Source organism: Perognathus longimembris, chromosome 20 (genome assembly GCF_023159225.1).
Source record: "Perognathus longimembris pacificus isolate PPM17 chromosome 20, ASM2315922v1, whole genome shotgun sequence".
NCBI lineage: Eukaryota > Metazoa > Chordata > Mammalia > Rodentia > Heteromyidae > Perognathus > Perognathus longimembris.
Genome location: NC_063180.1, coordinates 46,085,354 through 46,107,723, shown reverse-complemented (window position 1 = coordinate 46,107,723; position 22,370 = coordinate 46,085,354). Strand labels below are relative to the sequence as shown.

At 56.6% G+C, this 22,370-nt stretch overlaps 1 protein-coding gene across 5 annotated transcripts in view; it reads left to right on the top strand.

Annotated features, from left to right (window-relative positions):
* The window catches only part of Rasgrf1 (Ras protein specific guanine nucleotide releasing factor 1), a 75,714-nt gene that overhangs the window by 5,711 nt on the left and 47,633 nt on the right, over nucleotides 1–22,370 (top strand). For 4 of the 5 annotated variants that reach the window (XM_048329588.1, XM_048329586.1, XM_048329585.1 and 1 more), the window contains 2 exons: nucleotides 7,435–7,541; nucleotides 17,022–17,169. In XM_048329588.1, coding sequence (XP_048185545.1) covers nucleotides 7,435–7,541; nucleotides 17,022–17,169 — 255 coding nt within the window. Of the gene's footprint in view, nucleotides 1–7,434; nucleotides 7,542–17,021; nucleotides 17,170–20,777; nucleotides 20,784–22,370 lie in introns of all 5 variants that reach the window. The other variant, XM_048329587.1, reaches the window with a different exon arrangement.

Below are 22,370 nucleotides of genomic sequence, written 5' to 3'. Positions count from 1 at the left end.
ATCCTCCCACAGCCTAGCTTACAAAGGGCTTCAAGCTCCCCACGACTCAGTTTCCCCATCCCTAGGTTCAAGAAAAACTCAGTGCTGTATAGGGAAACCCCAGGCGTGGCTCGCTAGATTCTGTGGCAGCTTCAAGCACAGTCCACATCACCCGGGCCCAGGATAGGTGAGCAATGTCGACCAGGAGACGCCGAGGCCCGACCTAAGGCTATGATGGAGCCAGGTAGGATGGCACACGCCTGTAATCACAGCCACCTGGGAGGTGGAGGTCAGGAGGATGGTGGCTCAAGGCTCCTAAAAAGTTATTGAGACTCCATCTCAACAAACCAGCTGGGCTTGGTGGCACACACCTGCCGTCCTAGCTCCACAGGGAGTCACAGATAGGAGGACCCCGGGGCAAGAAAACCAGCCTGGAGAAAGTTTTCATGAGACCTTATCTGGAAAGAAAAAAAAAAAGATAACTAAAGCAAAAGGAGCTGGAGCATGGCTCCCATGAGACGCAGTTGCCCGGTAGGCACAAAGCCCTGAGTTCAAACCCCTGGTACCGCAGAGAGAGGGTGCAGAGCTGAGCTCGGGGGTCAAGTGAGCTCCAGAATGAGGCCTGCAGCCTGCACCAAGCTCCCTGCCGCCACCCCAGCGGCCACGGCCGACCTCAGTGTGGCTCCCCAATGCTGTGTGCGGCCCTTTCCTCCAGCGCCGTGCCAGCCTAGGCCCTGGAGGGCTCCTCCGTGGGTGCTCAGTCAATCATTGGGGGTTGGGAGTTCTGTCAGTCATTGGGGGTCAGGAGTTCAGTCAGTCAGTGGGGGTTGGGTGTTCAGTCAGTCAGTGGGGGTCGGGTGTTCAGTCAGTCAGTCAGCGTGGTCGGGAGTTCAGTCAGTCAGTCAGTGTGGGTTGGGTGTTCAGTCAGTCAGTCACTGTGGGTCGGGAGTTCAGTCAATCATTGGGGGTTGGGTGTTCAATCAGTCAGTCAGTGTGGGTTGGGTGTTCAGTCAGTCAGTCACTGTGGGTCGGGAGTTCAGTCAATCATTGGGGGTTGGGTGTTCAATCAGTCAGTCACTGTGGGTCGGGAATTCAGTCAATCAATGGGGGTTGGGTGTTCAGTCAGTCAGTCAGTGTGGGTCGGGAGTTCAGGCAGTCAGTCAGTGTGGGTCCGGTGTTCAGTCAGTCAGTGAGGGTTGGGTGTTCAGTCAGTCAGTCAGTGTGGGTTGGGTGTTCAGTCAGTCAGTGTGGGTCGGGAGTTCAGTCAGTCAGTCAGTGTGGGTCGGGTGTTCAGTCAGTCAGTGTGGGTTGGGTGTTCAGTCAGTCAGTCCGTGTGGGTCAGGAGTTCAGTCAGTCAGTGTGGGTCGGGTGTTCAGTCAGTCAGTCAGTGTGGGGTGGGTGCTCAGTCAGTCAGTGTGGGTCAGGAGTTCCAATCAATGGGGGTTGGGTGTTCAGTCAGTCAGTCAGTGTGGGTCGGGAGTTCAGTCAGTCAGTCATTGTGGGTCAGGAGTTCAGTCAGTCAGTCAGTATGAGTCGGGAGTTCAGTCAGTCAATGTGGGTCGGGTGTTCAGTCAGTCAGTGTGGGTCGGGAGTTCAGTCAGTCAGTCAGTGGGGGTCAGGAGTTCAGTCAATCAATGGGGGTTGGGTGTTCAGTCAGTCAGTGTGGGTCGGGTGTTCAGTCAGTCAGTCAGTGTGGGTCGGGTGTTCAGTCAGTCAGTGTGGGTTGGGTGTTCAGTCAGTCAGTCACTGTGGGTCGGGAGTTCAGTCAATCAATGGGGGTTGGGTGTTCAGTCAGTCAGTCAGTGAGGGTCGGGTGTTCAGTCAGTCAGTCATTGTGGGTCAGGAGTTCAGTCAGTCAGTGGGGGTTGGGTGTTCAGTCAGTCAGTGGGGGTTGGGTGTTCAGTCAGTCAGTGGGGGTTGGGTGTTCAGTCAGTCAGTCAGTGGGGGGCGGGTGTTCAGTCAGTCAGTCAGTGGGGGTCAGGAGTTCAGTCAGTCAGTGGGAGTTGGGAGTTCAGTCAGTCAGTGGGAGTCGGGAGTTCAGTCAGTCATTGTGGGTCGGGAGTTCAGTCAGTCAGTCAGTGGGAGTCGGGTGTTCAGTCAGTCAGTCAGTGGGGGTTGGGTGTTCAGTCAGTCAGTCAGTGGGGGGCGGGTGTTCAGTCAGTCAGTCAGTGGAAGTTGGGAGTTCAGTCAGTCAGTGGGGGTCAGGAGTTCAGTCAGTCAGTCAGTGGGAGTCGGGTGTTCAGTCAGTCAGTCAGTGGGGGTTGGGTGTTCAGTCAGTCAGTCAGTGGGGGGCGGGTGTTCAGTCAGTCAGTCAGTGGAAGTTGGGAGTTCAGTCAGTCAGTGGGGGTCAGGAGTTCAGTCAGTCAGTCAGTGGGAGTCGGGTGTTCAGTCAGTCAGTCAGTGGGGGTTGGGTGTTCAGTCAGTCAGTCAGTGGGGGGTGGGTGTTCAGTCAGTCAGTCAGTGGGGGTCAGGAGTTAAGTCAGTCAGTGGGAGTTGGGAGTTCAGTCAGTCAGTGGGAGTTGGGAGTTCAGTCAGTCAGTCAGTGGGAGTCGGGTGTTCAGTCAGTCAGTGTGGGTCGGGAGTTCAGTCAGTCAGTCAGTGTGGGTCGGGAGTTCAGTCAGTCATTGTGGGTCGGGAGTTCAGTCAGTCAGTCAGTGGGAGTCGGGTGTTCAGTAAGTCAGTCAGTGGGGGTTGGGTGTTCAGTCAGTCAGTGGGGGTTGGGTGTTCAGTCAGTCAGTCAGTGTGGGTCAGGTGTTCAGTCAGTCAGTCAGTGGGAGTCGGGTGTTCAGTCAGTCAGTCAGTGGGGGTTGGGTGTTCAGTCAGTCAGTCAGTGTGGGTCGGGTGTTCAGTCAGTCATTGTGGGTCAGGTGTTCAGTCAGTCAGTCAGTGGGAGTCGGGTGTTCAGTCAGTCAGTGGGGGTTGGGTGTTCAGTCAGTCAGTGGGGGGCGGGTGTTCAGTCAGTCAGTCAGTTGGGGTCAGGAGTTCAGTCAGTCAGTGGGAGTTTGGAGTTCAGTCAGTCAGTGGGAGTCGGGAGTTCAGTCAGTCATTGTGGGTCGGGACTTCAGTCAGTCAGTCAGTGGAAGTCGGGTGTTCAGTCAGTCAGTCAGTGTGGGTTGGGTGTTCAGTCAGTGGGAGTCGGGAGTTCAGTCAGTCAGTGGGGGTCGGGAGTTCAGTCATTGGGGGTTGAGTTCTGCTGCATTGACGACCAGCTCTCAGTACTCTGTGTACGTGGGAGCATAATTGTCACACAAGTGGTCCTACTGTCATTGCTATTTTGGCCTTGGTTTTTCCTGCTATATAATGAGGTTGGTTATAAGCATATGCATTGCCCTCATTGTTTGTTTTCTACAGCTACAGAGTAGACCATTTGTGTGGCTGTGCTGTTTTTTGCTGTTACTGTTTTGTGTTGGTGCTGGTATGAAGGCTTGAACTCAGGGCCAGTGTGCTCTACCACTTGAGCCACACCTCCATTCCTGGCTTCCTGCTGGTTAGTTGGCCATAAGAATCCCACGGATTTGTCTGCCTTGGCCGGCCTGGAATTGGTGTCCACAGCTCTCGGTTTCATGAGTAGCTGTGAGAGTGGCCCGTGCCCGCTGTTGTGGGGTTCTGAGCTCTGAGAGGCAGCGCAGTGACCCCCTGGGTCCCCGCACACCCACCCTCCGTGGGCCAGACAGGGCCTTGGGACGGCTCGGGGACAGAGCAGGAGGCGTGCAGGACAAATGGCGCCAGAAGGTGTGGGCTTCAAGATTCAGGCCAGAAGTTTGGCAGAGAGAAGAGAGAAGCCACTCCAAGCCTGTGCCATACGAGAGCTGGAACTCGGGGCCTGAGAGCTGCTCTTCAGGTTTTTCACTCAGAGCTGGTACTCTACCACTCGAGCCATGCCTCCAGTCCAACTTTTGTGCTGGTTAATTGGAGCTAAGAATCCTACAAACTTTCCTGCCCGGGCTGGCTTTGAGCCTCCATCCTCAAGGTCGCAGCCTCCTGAGTAGCTGGTGTTACAGGCGTGAGCCACCAGCTTGTGGCTGCAAACTTTGTTCCAAACTTCTCAAGTAAATCCAGGCTCAGATCCTGTTTTTATCCAGAGCCACTGGCAGCACGTGCCTGTTTGGATTTAGGCTCAGCCAAGTTGGCCAATCGAAGCTGCCAGGGAGGGGCAAGGTCAGAGGTTATAAGGAAGTGGAAGAGATTAAAAGCCCAGCAACCAGGCATTAGCATCTGCTGGCTGTGGGCAGCCTTGCTCCAGCCTTGCTCCAGCCCTCTGGTGTCCACTCCTCAGATGGAGAAACAGCCATGCAACCACACTCCTGGAGTCCCCACCCAAAGTTGCTGTGATCCAAAACATAGGCCCTGGTGGCTCACGCCCGTCAGCCCAGCTACCCCAAAGGCTGAGATCAGAGGGTCACCATTTGAAGCCAACCGGGGCAGGGAAGTTCGTGAGACCCTTATCTTCAATTAACACCCAAAAAGCTGGGCCAGAGGCATGGCTCAAGTGGTAGAGCACCATCTGTGGGTGAAGAAGCTCAGCATAAGAGGCAGTGAGTTCAAGCTGTGGTCCCCACAAATACCTGCAGAGCCGAGCCTTCACGCCTTCTTTACCTGAATGACTGGTTCTTCGTTCATGAAGTCAACCCCTGTGCACGAAGTCTCCAGTCGAGGTCTGAACACCCACGGCAATCCGCAATCAACCACGGGCATGCCACCGTGCAAATGCTTCCAGTCACCGACACCCATCGTCCCAGCCACTCAGGAGACTGGCTTCCGAGGCTCACGCTTCAAAGCCAGCCTGGGCAGGAAACATCTCTAAGATGCTTATTTCCCATTAAAAACACCAAAAAGCCAGAAGTGGAAGTGTGGCTCAAGTGGTAGAGCGCTAGTCTCGAGTGAAGAAGTTCGGGGACAGTGCCCAGGCCCTGGGTTCAAGGCCCAGGACCGACATCAGAGGAAGGACACTTGCATGGAGCCCATGCCCACCTAAAGCCAGGGCCAGGGGCAGAGGGAGGCCACTTAGCGCTCACATGACAGGTGGAGGATCGCCAGCTAGCTGTGGGCTGACAGGAAGGTAAAAAAGGGAAGAAAGTTCTAGAAGTTCGCAGACCACTTTCCATAGTCTCTAGGAAGCCCCATTGCTGGGCCTTGTGGCAGAGAGCTGGGGCTACTGATGGCCGGGTTCCAGCCTGGGCGTGGGCCTGGCTTGCTGCTATCCTGGTTCAATTCCCAGCAGGGGTGCATTTGGGTCTCATTACACAGGACCCGGTGGGTGAGAAGCTGTTTCCGGGAGGGAGGGAGGGAGGGAGGGGGGAGGGAGGGAGGGAGACCCAGTGCAGAGGAGATCAACCTGTGGGTGGCCAAGCATGGTGGTCAGCCAGCTTGGTCCCGCTGTGTGGCCTTGGGTAAGTGGCTTGGCTTCTCTGATCACTGGGCTCGTGGGATGCGGAGCGGTGAGCAGCGGATCCCCTGGGGGACACGGGAGGACAGACGTGGCGGGAGACGAGTGTGCGCCCGCTCTGCGCGGGTTTGGGTTGCTCATTTGGCTGGTTTTGTTTATTTTTGTTTGGATACCGGGACTTGAACTCGGGGCCTCACACTCTCCTTGGCGTTTTCAGTCAGGGTTGGCGCTCTACCACTCGAGCCACCGCTCCACCTCTCTGGCTTTGTGTTTTGTTTTGTTTTGGCTGGCTCATTGGAGACGAGAGTCTCACGGGTTTGACTGCAGGCTGGCTTTGAACCGCGGCCCTCGGGCCTCAGCCTCCGAGGAGCTGGGATGAAGATGTGAGCGGCGGTGCCCAACCTCCACTTGGGCTCAAGCTGCGTCCTCTCTTCCCGAGGCGCGGTGCCCACCGGGGCCTTCGGGCTCAGTGATTTGAGGCTGTGGCTGGCATTTCCTTCTTGGGCTCATTATCTGTTGCCTAGGAAACAAGGAGAGAGGCTGCCATACACGCGCGTGTGTGTGTGTGATGCACACACACGTGCACACGGGCACACACACACCCCTCAGCTGCCACCGAGAATGGCACCTATGTATAGACAGTGTCAGCAGAAGCTGGCGCTCGAGGGACCCTCCGAATGGCTGGTCTGAGGCCCCCCACTTAGTGTCTGCCCTTCCCCGGAGCCCTCCAGCCTCCCTGCCCTTAAGACCCGCCAGAGGCTCACGCCTGTCATCCCTGCACGCAGGAGGCTGAGCTCTGAGGACCGGGGTTCGAATCCAGCCCAGGCAGGAAAAGCCATGAGACTATTAGCTCCAACGAACAGTGACATGCTGGAAATGAAACTGTGGCTCAATGGGCAGAGGACCCACCTTGAGAGGAAAAGCGAAGGGACAGTGCCCAGGTCCTGAGTTCAAGCCCCAGTACCCCCCCCCCACAGCCGCACACACACAGATCTGCCCCCCATCTCACATGGCTCCCCACCTCCAAGGGGCTCAGGCCTGGGCGCAGCCCTTCCCACGTCCCCGCACCGGCTCCCCGCCCGGGGCGCCGCCTCGGTCTCCCCTGTCCATGCCGGCCCCCCCCCCCCCGGCCCCGCAGATCCCTGAATCGGATCTGGGTCCACGCCCCCTCCTCCAGGAAGCCCTGTCCGGCTCGCCTCCAGCACTGCAGGAGCCGGCTGCGTGAACTTGAGCAAACACGTGGTGCTTCCCAGTGCCGGCGCTGTCCACCGAGGTCCGGGGTGGTACCGCACGGAGGCGGCTCCGAGGGTTCCAGACCTGGGGCCCGCAAAAGATAAAATGAAACTTGTTTTTCAAATTGTTTGCAGAGGGCTGGGACTATGGCCTAGTGGCAGAGCGCTCGCCTCGTATACATGAAGCCCTGGGTTCGATTCCTCAGCACCACATGTATAGAAAACGGCCAGAAGTGGCGCTGTGGCTCAAGTGGCAGAGTGCTAGCCTTGAGCAAAAAGAAGCCAGGGACAGTGCTCAGGCCCTGAGTTCAAGGCCCAGGACTGGCCAAAAAAAAAAAAAATCAGACTTGCCTCAAATTGTTTGCAGCTAGGACTTTACACGTTCCCTTCCTTGTTGTCACCTAAGCGTGGGCTTTCTAGACGGTATGAAAACCTTTTATTTTTTCTGTAACTATTTTTCCTTTTGTGCCAGTAGTGGGGCTTGAACTCAGGACGCGGGCGCTTGTCCCCTGGCCGGTGCCGTCCGACTCAAGCCACAGCTCCACGCTCAGCTTTTTAGTGGCTCATGGGAGATAAGAGCTGCGCACCCTTTTCTGCCCGGGCTGGCTTTGAACCTCGATCCTCAGGGTCTCCGCTCCTGAGGGGCCGGGGTGACAAGCGTGAGCCGCCGGCGCCTGACAGGACGCGGCGGGGTGGAGGGGCGTCGGGCGGGGCCGCGGCCGGGCGTCGGGCGGGGCCGCGGAGGGGCGTCGGGCGGGGCCGCGGAGGGGCGTCGGGCGGGGCCGCGGCCGGGCTGCCCACGCCGCCCCCGTCACCGCTCGCTTCCTCCTGCTGCAGCACTACTTCACCGTGAACTTCAGCCACGAGAACCAGAAGGCCCTGGAGCTGAGGACCGAGGACGCCAAGGACTGTGACGAGTGGGTGGCGGCCATTGCTCACGCCAGGTAGGCCCCGCCCCGCCCCAGGCAGGAGAAATCGGTCCCGGGGTGCTGCCCTGCCAGGAAGAGGGGGGCAGAAAGCAGGTGCTGGGGAGCCGCCTGTGGTCGAGTCTGGTTGGACGGGTTGGGTCATCTCTGGGGCGTGCCGCCCTCGGCGCGCCAGGGGCCGGCCGGGCCTGCTTCCTCGAAGCCTCCTCCCGCTGGCGTGGTGCGGCGCAGCCCTGACTTCCTGCGTGGCCACGCGAGCCCTACTCTCCAGGCCTTCCTTCCTCCTGTAAGTGCTGAACCTCAGGGCTCGCCCTGTCCGAGGCCTGTTCCTCTCGCCTTCTCGGCAGCCCCAGCCCGCGCCGAGGTGGACTCGCTCGGCCAGGTAGGAAGAAAAGACAGGTGACAGTGTGCCCTGCGGGGAAAGCGGCTGCAAGTGGATCCAGTCCTTCCGGGGCCCTGACGTGATGGGTTGTGGCCAGGAGTGGACCCAGCACAAACAATGCTCTTGCTGAGCCGAGTCACCCCAGGCAGAGATCTCCGGGGCTCCGTGGATAACGGGGGCTAATGTGTCTGTCTTGTTATAAAATATGAGCTCCTTAGGACAGAAACGGGTGCGCATTATTTGCTTATTTTTACATATCCAGTGACTGATCAAAGTGTAGAAAATGTGCTCATCTGACATGGATAGGAAGAATGCAGAGACGAGTGGATGGAGGGAGCATAGAACAAGGCTGGATGCTTAGTTTATATATGGAAGATGAATGGAGGCGTGCTGAAAGAGGGTGGATGATGAATGGATGGGTGGATGATGGATGGATGGATGGATGGATGATGGGTGATGGATGGATGATGGATGATGATGGGTGGATGATGGATGATGGATGGATGGATGATGATGGGTGGATGATGGATGATGATGGGTGGATGGTGGATGATGGATGATGGATGATGGATGGATAATGGATGATGGATGATGGATGGATGGATGATGGGTGGATGATGGATGATGGGTGGATGGATGGATGGATGATTGATGGATGATGGATGGATGATGGATGATGGATGATGGATGGATGGATGATGATGGATGGATGATGGATGATGGATGATGGATGATGGTGGATGATGGATGATGGATGATGGATGATGGATGGATGGATGATGATGGATGGATGATGGATGATGGATGGATGAATGGATGATGATGGATGATGGATGATGGATGGATGATGGATGATGGATGGATGGATGGATACATGATGGATGATGATGGATGGATGATGGGTGGATGGATAGATGGATGATGGATGGATGATGGATGATGGATGGATGATGGATGATGGGTGGATGATGGATGATGGATGATGGATGATGGATGGATGGATGGATGATGGATTATGGGTAGATGGATGGATGATGGATGGATGATGGGTGATGGATGATGGATGGATGAATGGATGGATGATGGATGATGGATGATGGGTGGATGGATGATGGATGGATGGATGGATGGATGATGGATGGATGATGGATTATGAGTAGATGGATGGATGATTGATGGATGATGGGTAGATGATGGATGATAGATGTTGGATGATGGATGATGGATGGATGATGGATGGATGGATGGATGGATGATGGATGGATGATGGATGATGGATGGATGATGGATGATGGATGATGGATGGATGATGGATGATGGGTGGATGGATGATGGATGAATGAATGGATGGGTGATGGATGATGGATGATGGATGGATGGATGGATGGATGATGGATGGATGATGGATTATGAGTAGATGGATGGATGATGAATGGATGATGGATGGATGATGGATGATGGATGGATGATGGGTAGATGATGGATGATAGATGTTGGATGATGGATGATGGATGGATGATGGATGGATGGATGATGGGTAGATGATGGATGATGGATGATGGATGGATGGATGGATACATAATGGATGATGGATGGATGGATGGATGGATGATGGATGGATGATGGATGGATGGATGATGGATGGATGATGGATGATGGGTGGATGGATGGATGGATGATGGATGGATGATGGATTATGGGTGGATGGATGGATGGATGATGGATGATGAATGGATAGATGATGGATGATGGATGATGGATGGTGAAAGCCTATGTGGATGGATGATGGATGATGGATGATGGATGGATGATGGATGGATGGATGGATGGATGATGGATGATGGATGATGGATGATGGATGATGGATGGATAATGGATGGATGGATGATGGATGATGATGGATGGATGGATGGATGGATGATGGATGGATGGATGGATGGATGATGGATGGATGATGGATGGATGGATGATGGATGGATGATGGATGGATGGATGATGGATGGATGATGGATGGATGGATGATGGATGATGGATGATGGATGGATGGGTGGATGATGGATGATGGATGGATGATGGGTAGATGATGGATGGATGATGGATGAATGGATGATGGATCGATGATGGGTGGATGATGGGTGGAAATGGATGGTGAAAGCCCATGTGAATGATGGGTGGATAATTGGCAGATGGATGGATGAATGGATGGTGGGTGGATGATGGATGATGGATGGATGGGTGGATGGATGGGTGGATGATTTGACCCCTCAGTCGGTTCCTCAGCCCTCCCTTGAACTTCACTTCAGGCTAGTTGACCAGAAACCCTTTCTCTGATCATCACAATGACCCTGGTCCTGAGAGCAGGCCATCTCTGCCCGGCCCTCAGGGAGTGTCAGGTCTTTGCATGGAGGGCAGCTTCGAGCAGAGGGGCCACTAGAGGCTGGCCCCACAGGTGCTGCCCAGGAGACAGAGACAGAGGGAGCTGGCCTGCTTAGGAGACTGGTAGACATGTGCATGTGCATGTGCATGTGCATGATGCCCTGGGCATCGAAACCGGGTTCGGAAGGAAGCACTGGGCCGGGCACCCACGGCTCATGCCAAGAATCCTCGCTACCACTCAGGAGGGAGGCACTGGTAGGGTATTTATTTGAAATTTCTAGAGTTGTTTTTTTGCCAGGTGGGCACTTGTGCATATAAACAGCCGCTGCTCTGTCCCCAAACTTCTGCTAAATTCTGTTTTTATTTTTATTTGCATCTAGGAATTTTTCTGTTTTCTCTTTTATTTCTTCAGTGACCTTCTGATTGCTCAAAAGTAAATGGTTCAGACTCCTGTTAAAATATTTTCTGAGATTTCTCTCGTTATTGACTTCGAGATTTATTCCATTGTGGTGGATAAAATACAGTAAGCCATTTCAATTTTCTGCGTTTGTTGAGACTTGCTTTATATCCTAAAATATGATCTGTTTTGGAGAAAGTTCCATGGGCTGCTGAGAGGAACATGTATTCTTCCTTGTTGGGCAGAATATTCTGGTGGTGTAGATAATTCTGTGTGGTCTACGGAGACGATTAATTCTCCAGTTTCCTTGGTGATTTTGTTTTTCTTTGTCTAGATGACCCATCTTTTGAGAGTGGGGTATTGAACTCCTCCGCCATGATTGCGTAGGGTTCTCTCTGAACTTCTGTGTCAAGTTGCATTTCTCTTATGTAGCCGGTGCTCTAACATGTGGGGTGTACACACTTAGAGTAGTTACAATCCCCTGAGGAGAGATACAAAATGACCTTCTCTGACTGGCTTTTGTTTAAAGTTTGTTTTGTCGGATATGAGTATGGCTATTTCTGCCTTCCTTTCTGGCCGAATTTGTTCAGAAAGTCTTTTTTCCGTCCTTTCACTTGAAGTTTGTGGTTGTCTATCATTGAGGCACATGGGTTTGTTGGGGACTTTTATTTTTTTTATTCCATGTCTTTTAATTGAGACCATTAGCACTCAAAATTGTCATTGAAAGGTCTGTAGCAAGCCAGGCACCCCTGTGACCCTACCTACTCAGGTGGCTGAGATCTGAGGAGCATGGTCCAAAGCCAACCAGGTCCGGAAAGTCCATGAGATTATCTCCAACCACAAATGGCAGAGTGCTAGCCTTGAGCAAAAAAAGCTCAGGGACAGCAGCCAGGTCTTTATTTTAAGCCCTAGGACTGCCATGCGCACGCGTGTGCACACACCAATCGTATTCTGGGCTGGGAATGTGGCTTAGCGATAGAGTGCTTGCCTAGCATGCATGAAGTCCTGGGTTCGATTCCTCAGCACCACATATGTAGAAAATGCCAGAAGTGGTGCTGTGGCTCTATAGTTAGAGTGCTAGCCTTGAGGAAAAAGAAGCTCAGGGACAGTGCTCAGGCCCTGAGTTCAAGCCCCAGGACTTGAAAAAAAAAACATTTTCTGTGTGGAGAATTCCTCTGAGTACCGTCTGCAGTCTAGTTTTGTGGTTGTAACTTGCTTTCATTGGTGTTTATGCTGGAGGGTGTTTTATTTCTTCTTCAGTTATCAGTGATGTCTTTGCTGGCCATGGCCATCTCTGTGGAAAGTGATTTTCCTGCAGTCCCTGAAGTGCATCATTCCGTGCCCTCCTGGCTTTGAAGTTTCCCTCCGAGAAACCTTGGCCTTTGTAGATGACCCAGGACTTCCCCTGGGGGCTCGCCATCGCCCTTCCCTGCTCTCCATACTTTACGCTTTCACCATCGTCTGACGCGGGGAAGTTTTATTCTGGTCCTTCCTGTCTGGAGTCCTGAAGGCCTCCCCAGGCCCGGAAGTGCGTCAGGATTCGGGGCGGTTCCGCTGCTCCTTTATGACTATATTTCCTATGCCTTCAGTGTGCTCTCCCCCTCCTCCTCCCCCCTCCTCCTCCCCCTCCTCCTCCCCCTCCTCCCCCTTCTTCTTCCCTCGCCCATTACACCCAAGTTCAGACTCTGAACGAGGTCTCCACGTCATTCTTCTTCCACATCGCTACCGTGTTATTTCTCTGTCTCCTCTGTCTGTCTCCGAGCCGGACCCTCTGCCTTCTGTGGGAGCCGATCTGTGCTGTGATGAGTTCAACCGATTTTTTTTTTTTAACTTACCGATCTATTTGTTCCCAGAGCTTCAGTTCGGGTGTTTTGGGGTTCCCCCCATGATTTCTATACTTGTATTGAATTTCTCTTTCGTGTTTGGATTTCAGCCTCCTAAGGAGCTAGGATTGCAGGCAGGAGCCGCCGTGCACCGATATCATTGACTTTGCGTTCAATAGTTGAGATTTCATCTATGTTATTGTCACTCGCACACGTTGTTGTTGATTATAGACTTTGGGGTCACACATTTCTCTTTTTCATATTCTTGTGTTTCTACCTTAAGATATGCTCCGGGAAAGCTTGTTTTCTCTCCCCCCCCATCTCCCCTCTCTCCCCCCTCCTTTCTCCTCTCTCCCTCTCTCTCTCCTCTCCCCCCTCTTTCCTCTCCCTCCTCTCTCCCTCCCCCTCTCCCCTCTCCCCCTCTCTCCTCTCTCCTCTCTTCCCTCTCCCCCCTCCCCCTCTCTTCCCTCTCCCCCTCTCCCCCCTCCCCCCTCTTTCCTCTCTCTCCTCCCTCCCCCTCCCCCCTCTCCCCCCTCCTCCCCCCCCCCGCCCCGTCTCAGCTCAGGAGCTGCAGGTTCTCTCTGGTGAGCTCCACCCTCTTCTCTCTAGGCCTCCAGTTTAGTGTTTTGTTTGCAAAATGAAAAGCACTGAGCTGTCCCTTGTGCACACTCAGACACCACCAGGTTGGCTCGGAAATTAGGGCAATGTCCAGGAATCCTACTTGCACACACACACTCCCTCACCACACCCAGGAACCCTCCTTGGACACACACCTGCCCCCCAACACCCAGGAACCCTGCTTGCACACACACCTGCCTCTCACGACACCCAGGAACCCTTCTTGCACACACACCCGCTCCTCACGACACCCAGGAACCCTGCTTGCACACACACCTGCCCCTCACCATACCCAGGAACCCTGCTCACACACACCTGCCCCTCACCACACCCAGGAACCCCCCTTGCACACACACCTGCCCCTCACCACACCCAGGAACTCTGCCTGCACACACACCTGCCCCTCACAACACCCAGGAACCCTGCTTGCACACACACCTGCCCCTCACCACACCCAGGAACCCCCCTTGCACACACACCTGCCCCCCAACACCCAGGAACCCTGCTTGCACACACACCCGCCTCTCACGACACCCAGGAACCCTGCTTGCACACACGCCCGCCCCTCACGACACCCAGGAACCCTGCTTGCACACACACCCGCCCCTCACCACACCCAGGAACCCTGCTGGCACACACACCCACCCCTCACGACACCCAGGAACCCTGCTGGCACACACACCCACCCCTCACGACACCCAGGAACCCTGCTTGCACACACACCCGCCCCTCACGACACCCAGGAACCCTGCTTGCACACACACCCGCCCCTCACCACACCCAGGAACCCTGCTGGCACACACACACACCCCTCACGACACCCAGGAACCCTGCTTGCACACACACCCGCCCCTCACGACACCCAGGAACCCTGCTTGCACACACACCCGCCCCTCTCCTTGGGTTGGAGACTCCGTCACCAGTGGCTCCACTGACCACCCGACCACAGCAGCGAAGCCTTGCTCAGCGCGTGACCAGCCCAGGTGGCGGCCCCCCCCAGGGCTCCCAGGAAGGGGCTCAGGACAGGACATGTTCTGGGAAGGCCTGCCCCCTCTGACACACTCCTTCAACCACACCCCCCCCCCATCTCCACTCCCTTCCAATAGCTCCATCGAGGTACGAATCCACCCTAGATTAACCCATGATTACATCAGGTATCTTTTGATCCAGTTACATCCCCAAAGCACCATTAAAAAAGGAGCCTCCAGCAGGGCAACGTGGCTCACGCCTGTCCTCCCAGCTGCTCAGGAGGCTGAGAGCTGAGGATCCCAGTTCAAAGCTGGCCCGGGCAGGAAAGTCCGTGAGACTCTCATCTCCAATGAACCACCAGAAGACGGGAAGTGGTGCTGTGGCTCAAGTAGCAGGGCACCAGCCTGGAGCTGAAGAGCTCAGGGACGGCGCCCAGGCCCCGAGTTCAAGCCCCAGAGCCACCTCGCGCTCACATACACACAAAGGAGCCTCGTATAAACTGTCCCATGAAGTTTAACCATGGCCCACTGGAGCAAAGCACAAACCAGGGACTTGAACTGCCTGGAGTGCCTGTTGCCCGGCTCCCAAAAGGCAGCTTAGGGTTTCCCTCTGAGGGGGAACGAGAGGAAGAAAGGAGGCCTGTCAGGGGTATCAGATAAATGGCAGGCGTAACACGTGGCAGACAATGTATCGCCTATCATGGCGCTGCTTGTTCCCATGGTGCCTTGGGTTCCCGTGCAAATGCGTCTTCTTCCCAGAATGCCTTGGGTCTCTTCTTAACCAATGAAAAGAGCTGGCCACGTGGCTACTGTATATGTTCTTGATACATTGTATATTGTATATATGTCTACCTGACCTAGAGAAGGGATAGGAAAACAGGGCGTAAGATATCACAAGAAATGGACACACTGCCCCACTATGTCACTGTACCCTTTTGGCACAACACCTTGTCAAAAAAATTTGTGTTCAATTAATAAATAAATTAAATTAAAATAAAAAAAATAAAAAGAGCTGGGGCAGCCCATGCACAAGTCATCAACCCATCAGTGTAGAGCCCCGGGAAGGAGCCCCGTCATGATCAAAACACCGCCCTCGATGACCGCGGTGGACTCGCCATCTTGGGGCCCTGCTCGGAGCGGAGGCCTCTCATCCTCCTCCTCTCCTTCTGCTTTCTAAGAAAGCTCATCCTCTGGGGACCAAGCCTTTAACACAAGAGCCTGGGCCGGGGGGGGGGGGGGGGGGCGGGGCGGATTTCAGATTCAGGGACAGTGGAGGGAGAGAGGAAGGAAGAAGGGAAGAGGGGAAGGGGAAGGGGGGAGGAAGGAAGAGGGAGGGGAGGGGAGGGGAAGAGAGAGGAAGAGGGAAGGGAAAGGAAGCACAGGAAGGGAAGGTAGAGCATCTACGGATGAGACTACTATTTGAAGCATGGGTGAGTGCCATTAGTAAGAAGGAGACGGATGAAGATGCGGTTTTCCCTCTGGCGTGGAGAGGTGTGATGGTGTGGAAACCAACTCCTCGCTCTAGGCTGAATCAAGTGTCTGGGGAAGCTGGGAAAGCTTTAAAAACTGCCACTTGTTTCCTAAGCGAGGCACAGAAATCACCTTTTATTGAAAGCCACGGAATTCTCTCCCCACCCTGCCGCCTATCCTTAAAGGGTAGGTCAGGCCCCTCTAACCAGCCTCCCCCAGAAGCCACTCAGGAGGCCAAGGCGAGAGGATCACAGTTCAAAGCCAGGCTAGGCAGAAAAGCATGTGAGACTCTTATCTCCAACTAACCAGAACAATCTCAGAAGTGGAGCTGTGACTCACGTGGCAGAGTGAGAGCCTTGAGTGGAAAAAGCTAAAGGACAGTGCTCAGACCCTGAATCCAAGTCCCAGCAGTGCCGGGCTTTGCTCTACCCCCCCATCCACGTGGGGGGGTCCTGGGCTTGTCTGCCTCTTCCGTGGGTGGTCCTTTCTCGCTCTCTCACGTCCCCTGGCCAGTAGGGATTAGTCGCGGAAGCGGGGATCCCAAGTAGCCTCAGTTCGCGTGTGGATGCGAGACCCCTGTCCCTTCCCCATCTCAAGGAAGACACGGGGCGCGTGGATGTCCGGAGAAAGCCTCAGGGCGTTCTGGTTTCATAAAGGGAGGAGCCAACCATTTATACCCCCAAAGGCGGGCACAGGAGAGGGGCTACTGGTTGGCTAAAAGGACTGTCCCTCAGGTGATGTCACGGAACTTCCTCTATGGGCGGAGACCACAGCCCCCCAAAGACTGGGTTTCTGGGGTCCCCGCCATGATACACATGCTTGCCCCCAGGGGTGGGGGCTTCTCTTCCAGTTGAAGCCAGAAAGGTGGGAGGGACGGGCTAAGTGGACCATCCCCCCTTAAAGGCACAGCTGTCCCCAACACAGTAGCAGCACAGAGACAGACAGACGGGGGAGAGGGAGAGGGAAGGAGGGAAAGAGCAAGGCAGGCACCCAGGCACCGGTGGCTCACGCCTGTCGTCCCAGCTGCTCTCCTGAGATCTGCGGCTCACGGTTCAGAGCCAGCCTGGGCAGGAAAGTCCAGGAGGTGCTTATTTCCGATTAGCCACCAAAAACCCCTAAGTGGAGCTGTGTCTTACGTGGTACAGAGCTAGCTCTGAGCACCAAAGCCCAGGGACAGTGGCCAAGCCCTGGATTCAACCTCCAAGACCAGCACATAAAAAGGAAAGAACAGAGGGAGGGAGGGCAGGGAGGGCAGGGAAGGAGGGGCCGGGGGAGGGAGAGAGGGAGGGAGGGAGGGAGGAAGGGAGGGAGGGGGGAGGGAGGGAAGGAGGAAGGAAGGAAGGAAAGGAAGGAAGGAAGGAAGATGGCAGGAGCCGGGGTCCCTGTGACACGGGGTGTCATGGCTGGAGCAACCACCGGGGGGCAGTGTGGCCACATCTCCCCCGTGGGGCCCTTTGTCCTCAGCTACAGAACGCTGGCCACGGAGCACGAGGCTCTGATGCAGAAGTACCTGCACCTGCTGCAGATCGTGGAGACGGAGAAGACGGTGGCGAAACAGCTGCGGCAGCAGATCGAGGACGGGGACGTCGAGATCGAGCGGCTGAAGGCGGAGGTGACTGGCTGCGGGCCCGGGCTCCGGGGGGCCGGGGGGCCGGGGGGCCAGCGGAGGGGGGGCGAGGGGGTCGTCCCGGCCTCTGCCGCCCAGGGCTCGCCCCAGCGTCTCGGTTCCCCGGCTGCCCGGTCTGCAGAGCGGGGCCTGGCCACGGGGCGAGGCGGGCGAGGCTGCTCGAGGGCGAGGCTGCTCACTCGAGGCTGCTCACTCGAGGCTGCTCACTCGAGGCTGCTCACGGGCAAGGCTGCTCACTCGAGGCTGCTCACTCGAGGCTGCTCACTCGAGGCTGCTCACTGGAGGCTGCTCGCGGGCGAGGCTGCTCACTCGAGGCTGCTCACTCGAGGCTGCTCACTCGAGGCTGCTCACGGGCGAGGCTGCTCACTCGAGGCTGCTCGCGGGCAAGGCTGCTCACTCGAGGCTGCTCACTGGAGGCTGCTCACTCGAGGCTGCTCACGGGCGAGGCTGCTCACTCGAGGCTGCTCACGGGCGAGGCTGCTCACTCGAGGCTGCTCACGGGCGAGGCTGCTCACTCGAGGCTGCTCGCGGGCAAGGCTGCTCACTCGAGGCTGCTCACTGGAGGCTGCTCACTCGAGGCTGCTCACGGGCGAGGCTGCTCACTCGAGGCTGCTCACGGGCGAGGCTGCTCACTCGAGGCTGCTCACGGGCGAGGCTGCTCACTCGAGGCTGCTCACTCGAGGCTGCTCACGGGCAAGGCTGCTCACTCGAGGCTGCTCACGGGCGAGGCTGCTCACTCGAGGCTGCTCACTCGAGGCTGCTCACGGGCAAGGCTGCTCACTCGAGGCTGCTCACTCGAGGCTGCTCACTGGAGGCTGCTCGCGGGCGAGGCTGCTCACTCGAGGCTGCTCACGGGCGAGGCTGCTCACTCGAGGCTGCTCACGGGCGAGGCTGCTCACTCGAGGCTGCTCGCGGGCAAGGCTGCTCACTCGAGGCTGCTCACTGGAGGCTGCTCACTCGAGGCTGCTCACGGGCGAGGCTGCTCACTCGAGGCTGCTCACGGGCGAGGCTGCTCACTCGAGGCTGCTCACTCGAGGCTGCTCACGGGCAAGGCTGCTCACTCGAGGCTGCTCACGGGCGAGGCTGCTCACTCGAGGCTGCTCACTCGAGGCTGCTCACGGGCAAGGCTGCTCACTCGAGGCTGCTCACTCGAGGCTGCTCACTGGAGGCTGCTCGCGGGCGAGGCTGCTCACTCGAGGCTGCTCACTGGAGGCTGCTCGCGGGCGAGGCTGCTCACTCGAGGCTGCTCACTCGAGGCTGCTCACTCGAGGCTGCTCGTGGGCGAGGTGCTGGGCCCCGGGGCCTGAGGCCCTGGCGGCACCGGGCCCGGGCGCTGGGACGGGGCCCCCCTGTGGCCCTCGGACTCGCCAGGGAGGGGCCTCGCCGGCCCCCCAGGACTCCCTAAAAGCAACACCCGCGGCCCACCTCAGACTACTTTCTGGATCCCAGAATCTGCCCGCGCCTGTCATCCCAGCTCGGGAGGCTGAGAGATGAGGATCGAGGTTCAAAGCCAGGCTGGGCCACAGGGGAGCCGTGGCTCAAGGGGTAGAGTGCTAACCCTGAGCCATGAAAGCTCCGAGACAGCGCCCAGGCCCTGAGTTCAAGCCACAGGGCTGGCACCAATGAAAAGGACAAAAACAGCGACAGGACCAGAGCCCCAGCACCGGGTGGCAGCTTTGCAAACAACCATTTGCAGACGCCATCGACTTCCCAGTCGCAGATCGCGCCCGCCCCGGGCCCCGGCCCCCCCCACCCCCGCACTCGCCCCACTGCACGGCAGGCCATGGTCCGGCCCGGCACCTGCTGGGGCCATTTGATATGCCCCTGCCCCCCCACCCCCCCACCTGGCCACACCCGGCGAGGGTGAAGGGTCGCGTCCTCCTCCAGGCCCCGACGGGCCCCTCTGTCCACTCCCTGGGGTGGGCACCCCGGGCTGGGGACCCCCGCAGAGGGGAAGGGCAGTGTGGGGTGCTGGGGTGGGGGGGCCGGGCACCCAGAGGCGCGTGCCGCGAGCCCGCCTCACAGGGTCCTTCTGCAGTCACCCGGGGGGGCCCGGCTGCCGGGGGCAGAGGCGGTTCCAGGGGCCCGGGGGCCCGCGAGGGGCGGGTGCAGAGCGGGGCTGGGGGAGGAAGCCGGTCCCGCACGTGTGGGTGGGCAGGGCTCTGGGGCGGCCGCGCTTGCCGTGGGGTGGAGGCCGGCGGCCAGGCTCTCCCCTCGGAGTGCGCCCGCTCTCTACTCTCTCTCTCTCTCTCTCTCTCTCTGACCCTGTCACCCTCTCCACGTGGCTCTTTGTCTCCGTGTTGCTCTGCGTGGCTTTGTGGCGTCTGTGGCTCCTACACCCCCCCCATGGCTCTGTGAGTGGCATGCTCTCTCTCCCTCCCTCCCTCCCTCCCTCCCTCTCTTTCCCTCCCTCCCTCCCTCCCCTCTCCCCCCATACACTTTCTCTGGGGCTCTCCCTGGGGCTCTGTGTTTGCGCTCTCTCTCTCTCTCTCTCTCCCCCTCTCCCTCTCCCTCCCCCTCCCCCCATACACTTTCTCTGGAGCTCTGTGTGTGGTTTCTCTCTCCCTCCCTCCCTCCCTCTCTCTCTCCCTCCCTCCCCCCACCCCACATACACTCTCTCCTCTGCAGCTTTGAACCATGCACGTAGGTCTCCCTGCTTTTGCCCATTCCCTGGCGCTCTACCAACTGAGCCTTGCCTCCAACCCTTTTCTTTTTCCTCTTTTTTTAATTGGCTCTCTCTTCCGGTCTCCTCTCACGTGAGCGATGTAAGGGGCTGAGAGCACCCCCACGACTGGATTAAAACAAAGGACGTAGGAAAATCGCGTCCTGACGGCCCGGCACGCTTCTCCGGGCGTTTCGGTAGCTGTTTCCTCCCATCTGCTTATGACTGAGGTCCACCTGAGAGCTAAGACGGACCCTCAGAACAGGGTCTGGATCCGGCTTTGCAGGCAGTCCCGAAGTTGTACGGGCATGTAGACACTCAGACTCCTGGGAAGATTCTGGAAGGAACTATAGAGATCTTATCTTTGAGATTGAAGGCACAAACAACCACCATGCAATCTGTTTTACAAACCAACTTTGACATGGAATCTCCACATAGAAAACAGGTCACACCTGTAACCCTAGCCACTCAGGAAGATGAGATCTCAGAGTCACGCTTGGAAGCCGGTCCGGGCAGAAAAGGCCGCTTTCTCAGCCTTATTTCTGTATGTGCTGGTGCGGTACTTGAACTCCGGGCCCATGCTCTCGCTTGACCTTTTCACTCAAGGCTGATGCAATACCACTTGAACCACGTCTCCACACTTGGCTTTCTTTTTGACCACTCATCAGTGTTAAGAGTCCCTCCGCTCTCTTTTCTCCAGGCTGGCTTCAGAGCTAAGCCTTCTGAGTAGCTGGGATTACAGGGCTGAGCCACCAGTGCTGGGCTTGAGAATCATGTTTTAAAGACACGTACGCCTACACGCGTGCACACACCACTACCCCCACCACCACCACCCCAGAGAGAAAAAGAGCACGCGGTGCAATCCTAAAACTGGCAAAGAAGGCTGTGCCAGCTGACAGCATTAGAGCGCAGGCCTGTGTGGGGCTCTGAGCTCACGGTGTGTGTGTGTGTGTGTGTGTGTGTGTGTGTGTGTGTTTGAACTCAAGGCCTTGCCCACACGCTTGGCTTTTTCACTCAAAGCTGGCACTCTACCTCCACGTCACGCTGCAATCCCTGGCCAGTGGCCTGTGCCCAGGAGCCACGGAATCTTGGGTCTTCCCGTTCGATGCCGGGAAGGCGGGGTGGTTCCTGGCTCGTGGGATGCAGTCCCGGCCCTACATGCTCCTGGTACCCGGCATAGCGCTGTGCAAAACCTCACTGGCTTTGTAAATAAGTGAAGTTTTGTTTACTTATTTAGCCAGTCCTGGGGCTTGAACGCAGGGCCTGGGCACCGGCCCCGAGCTTCTTTTGCTCAAGGCCATCACTCTTCCACTTGACCCCCTGCTCCGCTTCTGGCTTTTTCTGAGTAGTTCATCAGGCACAGGAGTCTCATGGACTTTCTTGCCCACGCTGGCTTCAAACCTCAGTCCTCAGCTCTCAGCCTCCTGCGTAGCTGGTGACAGCTGTGAGACACAAGAGCCCGGCTCAATTAAGTGAATTTTTTTTTTTTTTTTTTTTTTTTTTTTTTTTTGGCCAGTCCTGGGCCTTGGACTCAGGGCCTGAGCACTGTCCCTGGCTTCTTCCCGCTCAAGGCTAGCACTCTGCCACTTGAGCCACAGCGCCGCTTCTGGCCGTTTTCTGCATATGTGGAGCTGGGGAATCGAACCTAGGGCCTCCTGTATCCGAGGCAGGCACTCTTGCCACTAGGCTATATCCCCAGCCCCAATTTTTAAAAATATTTTTCTTACAATCACCACTTGGTCTCCACATCTGCAATCCTAAAATACTCCCGAAGCTGAGAGCTCAGAGTCACAGTTTGGTTGTGTGTGTGTGTGTGTGTGTGTGTGTGTGTGTGTGTGTGTTGTTTTGCTTTGTGTCAGTGCTGGGGTTTGAACTCAGAGCCTGGGTGCTGTTACTGAGCTTTTTTGCTCATTGGAGATAAGAGTGTCATGGACTTCTCCTGCCAGAAAACGTGGCCTTGAACCACAGAGGATCTCAGTTTAAAGCCAACCTGGACACACAATTCTGAAAGACTCTTTCTTCTCTCCAACAAACCAGCAAAAAGCCAGAGATGGGGCTGTGCCTCAAGTGGCAGAGCAGCAGACTTGGATGAAAAAGCTGAGGACGGCCCCCAAGCCCTGAATTCAAGTCCCATGCTTATACAAAAACAAAATTAATGCCAGTCGGGACTAGGCAGCAAGATCCTGTATTTACTATTTAACAAATTAATCAGAATAGCCAGTGAAGCCGGGCGCCCGGGGCGCAGACCTGTGAACCTGGCTAAGCAAGAGGCTGAGCTCTGAGAGCCAGGCAGAGCACTCGCTTTGGGCGTAAACGCTCAGGGACAGCACCCAGGCCCTGAGTTCAAGTCCCAGGACAAGCACACACGCGTCCAATGATGAGGGCGAGGAGAGGACCCAGCAGCAGCCCCTCGGTGGCAGGAGTGGCAGGGCTGTGTCCGAGGCGAGGCGCTGGCGGCTCTAGGACCCGGCTCCCAGGCTCGCCTGCTGCTCTCCTGTCTGGGATGCCTGGGTCTGCCGGGTCC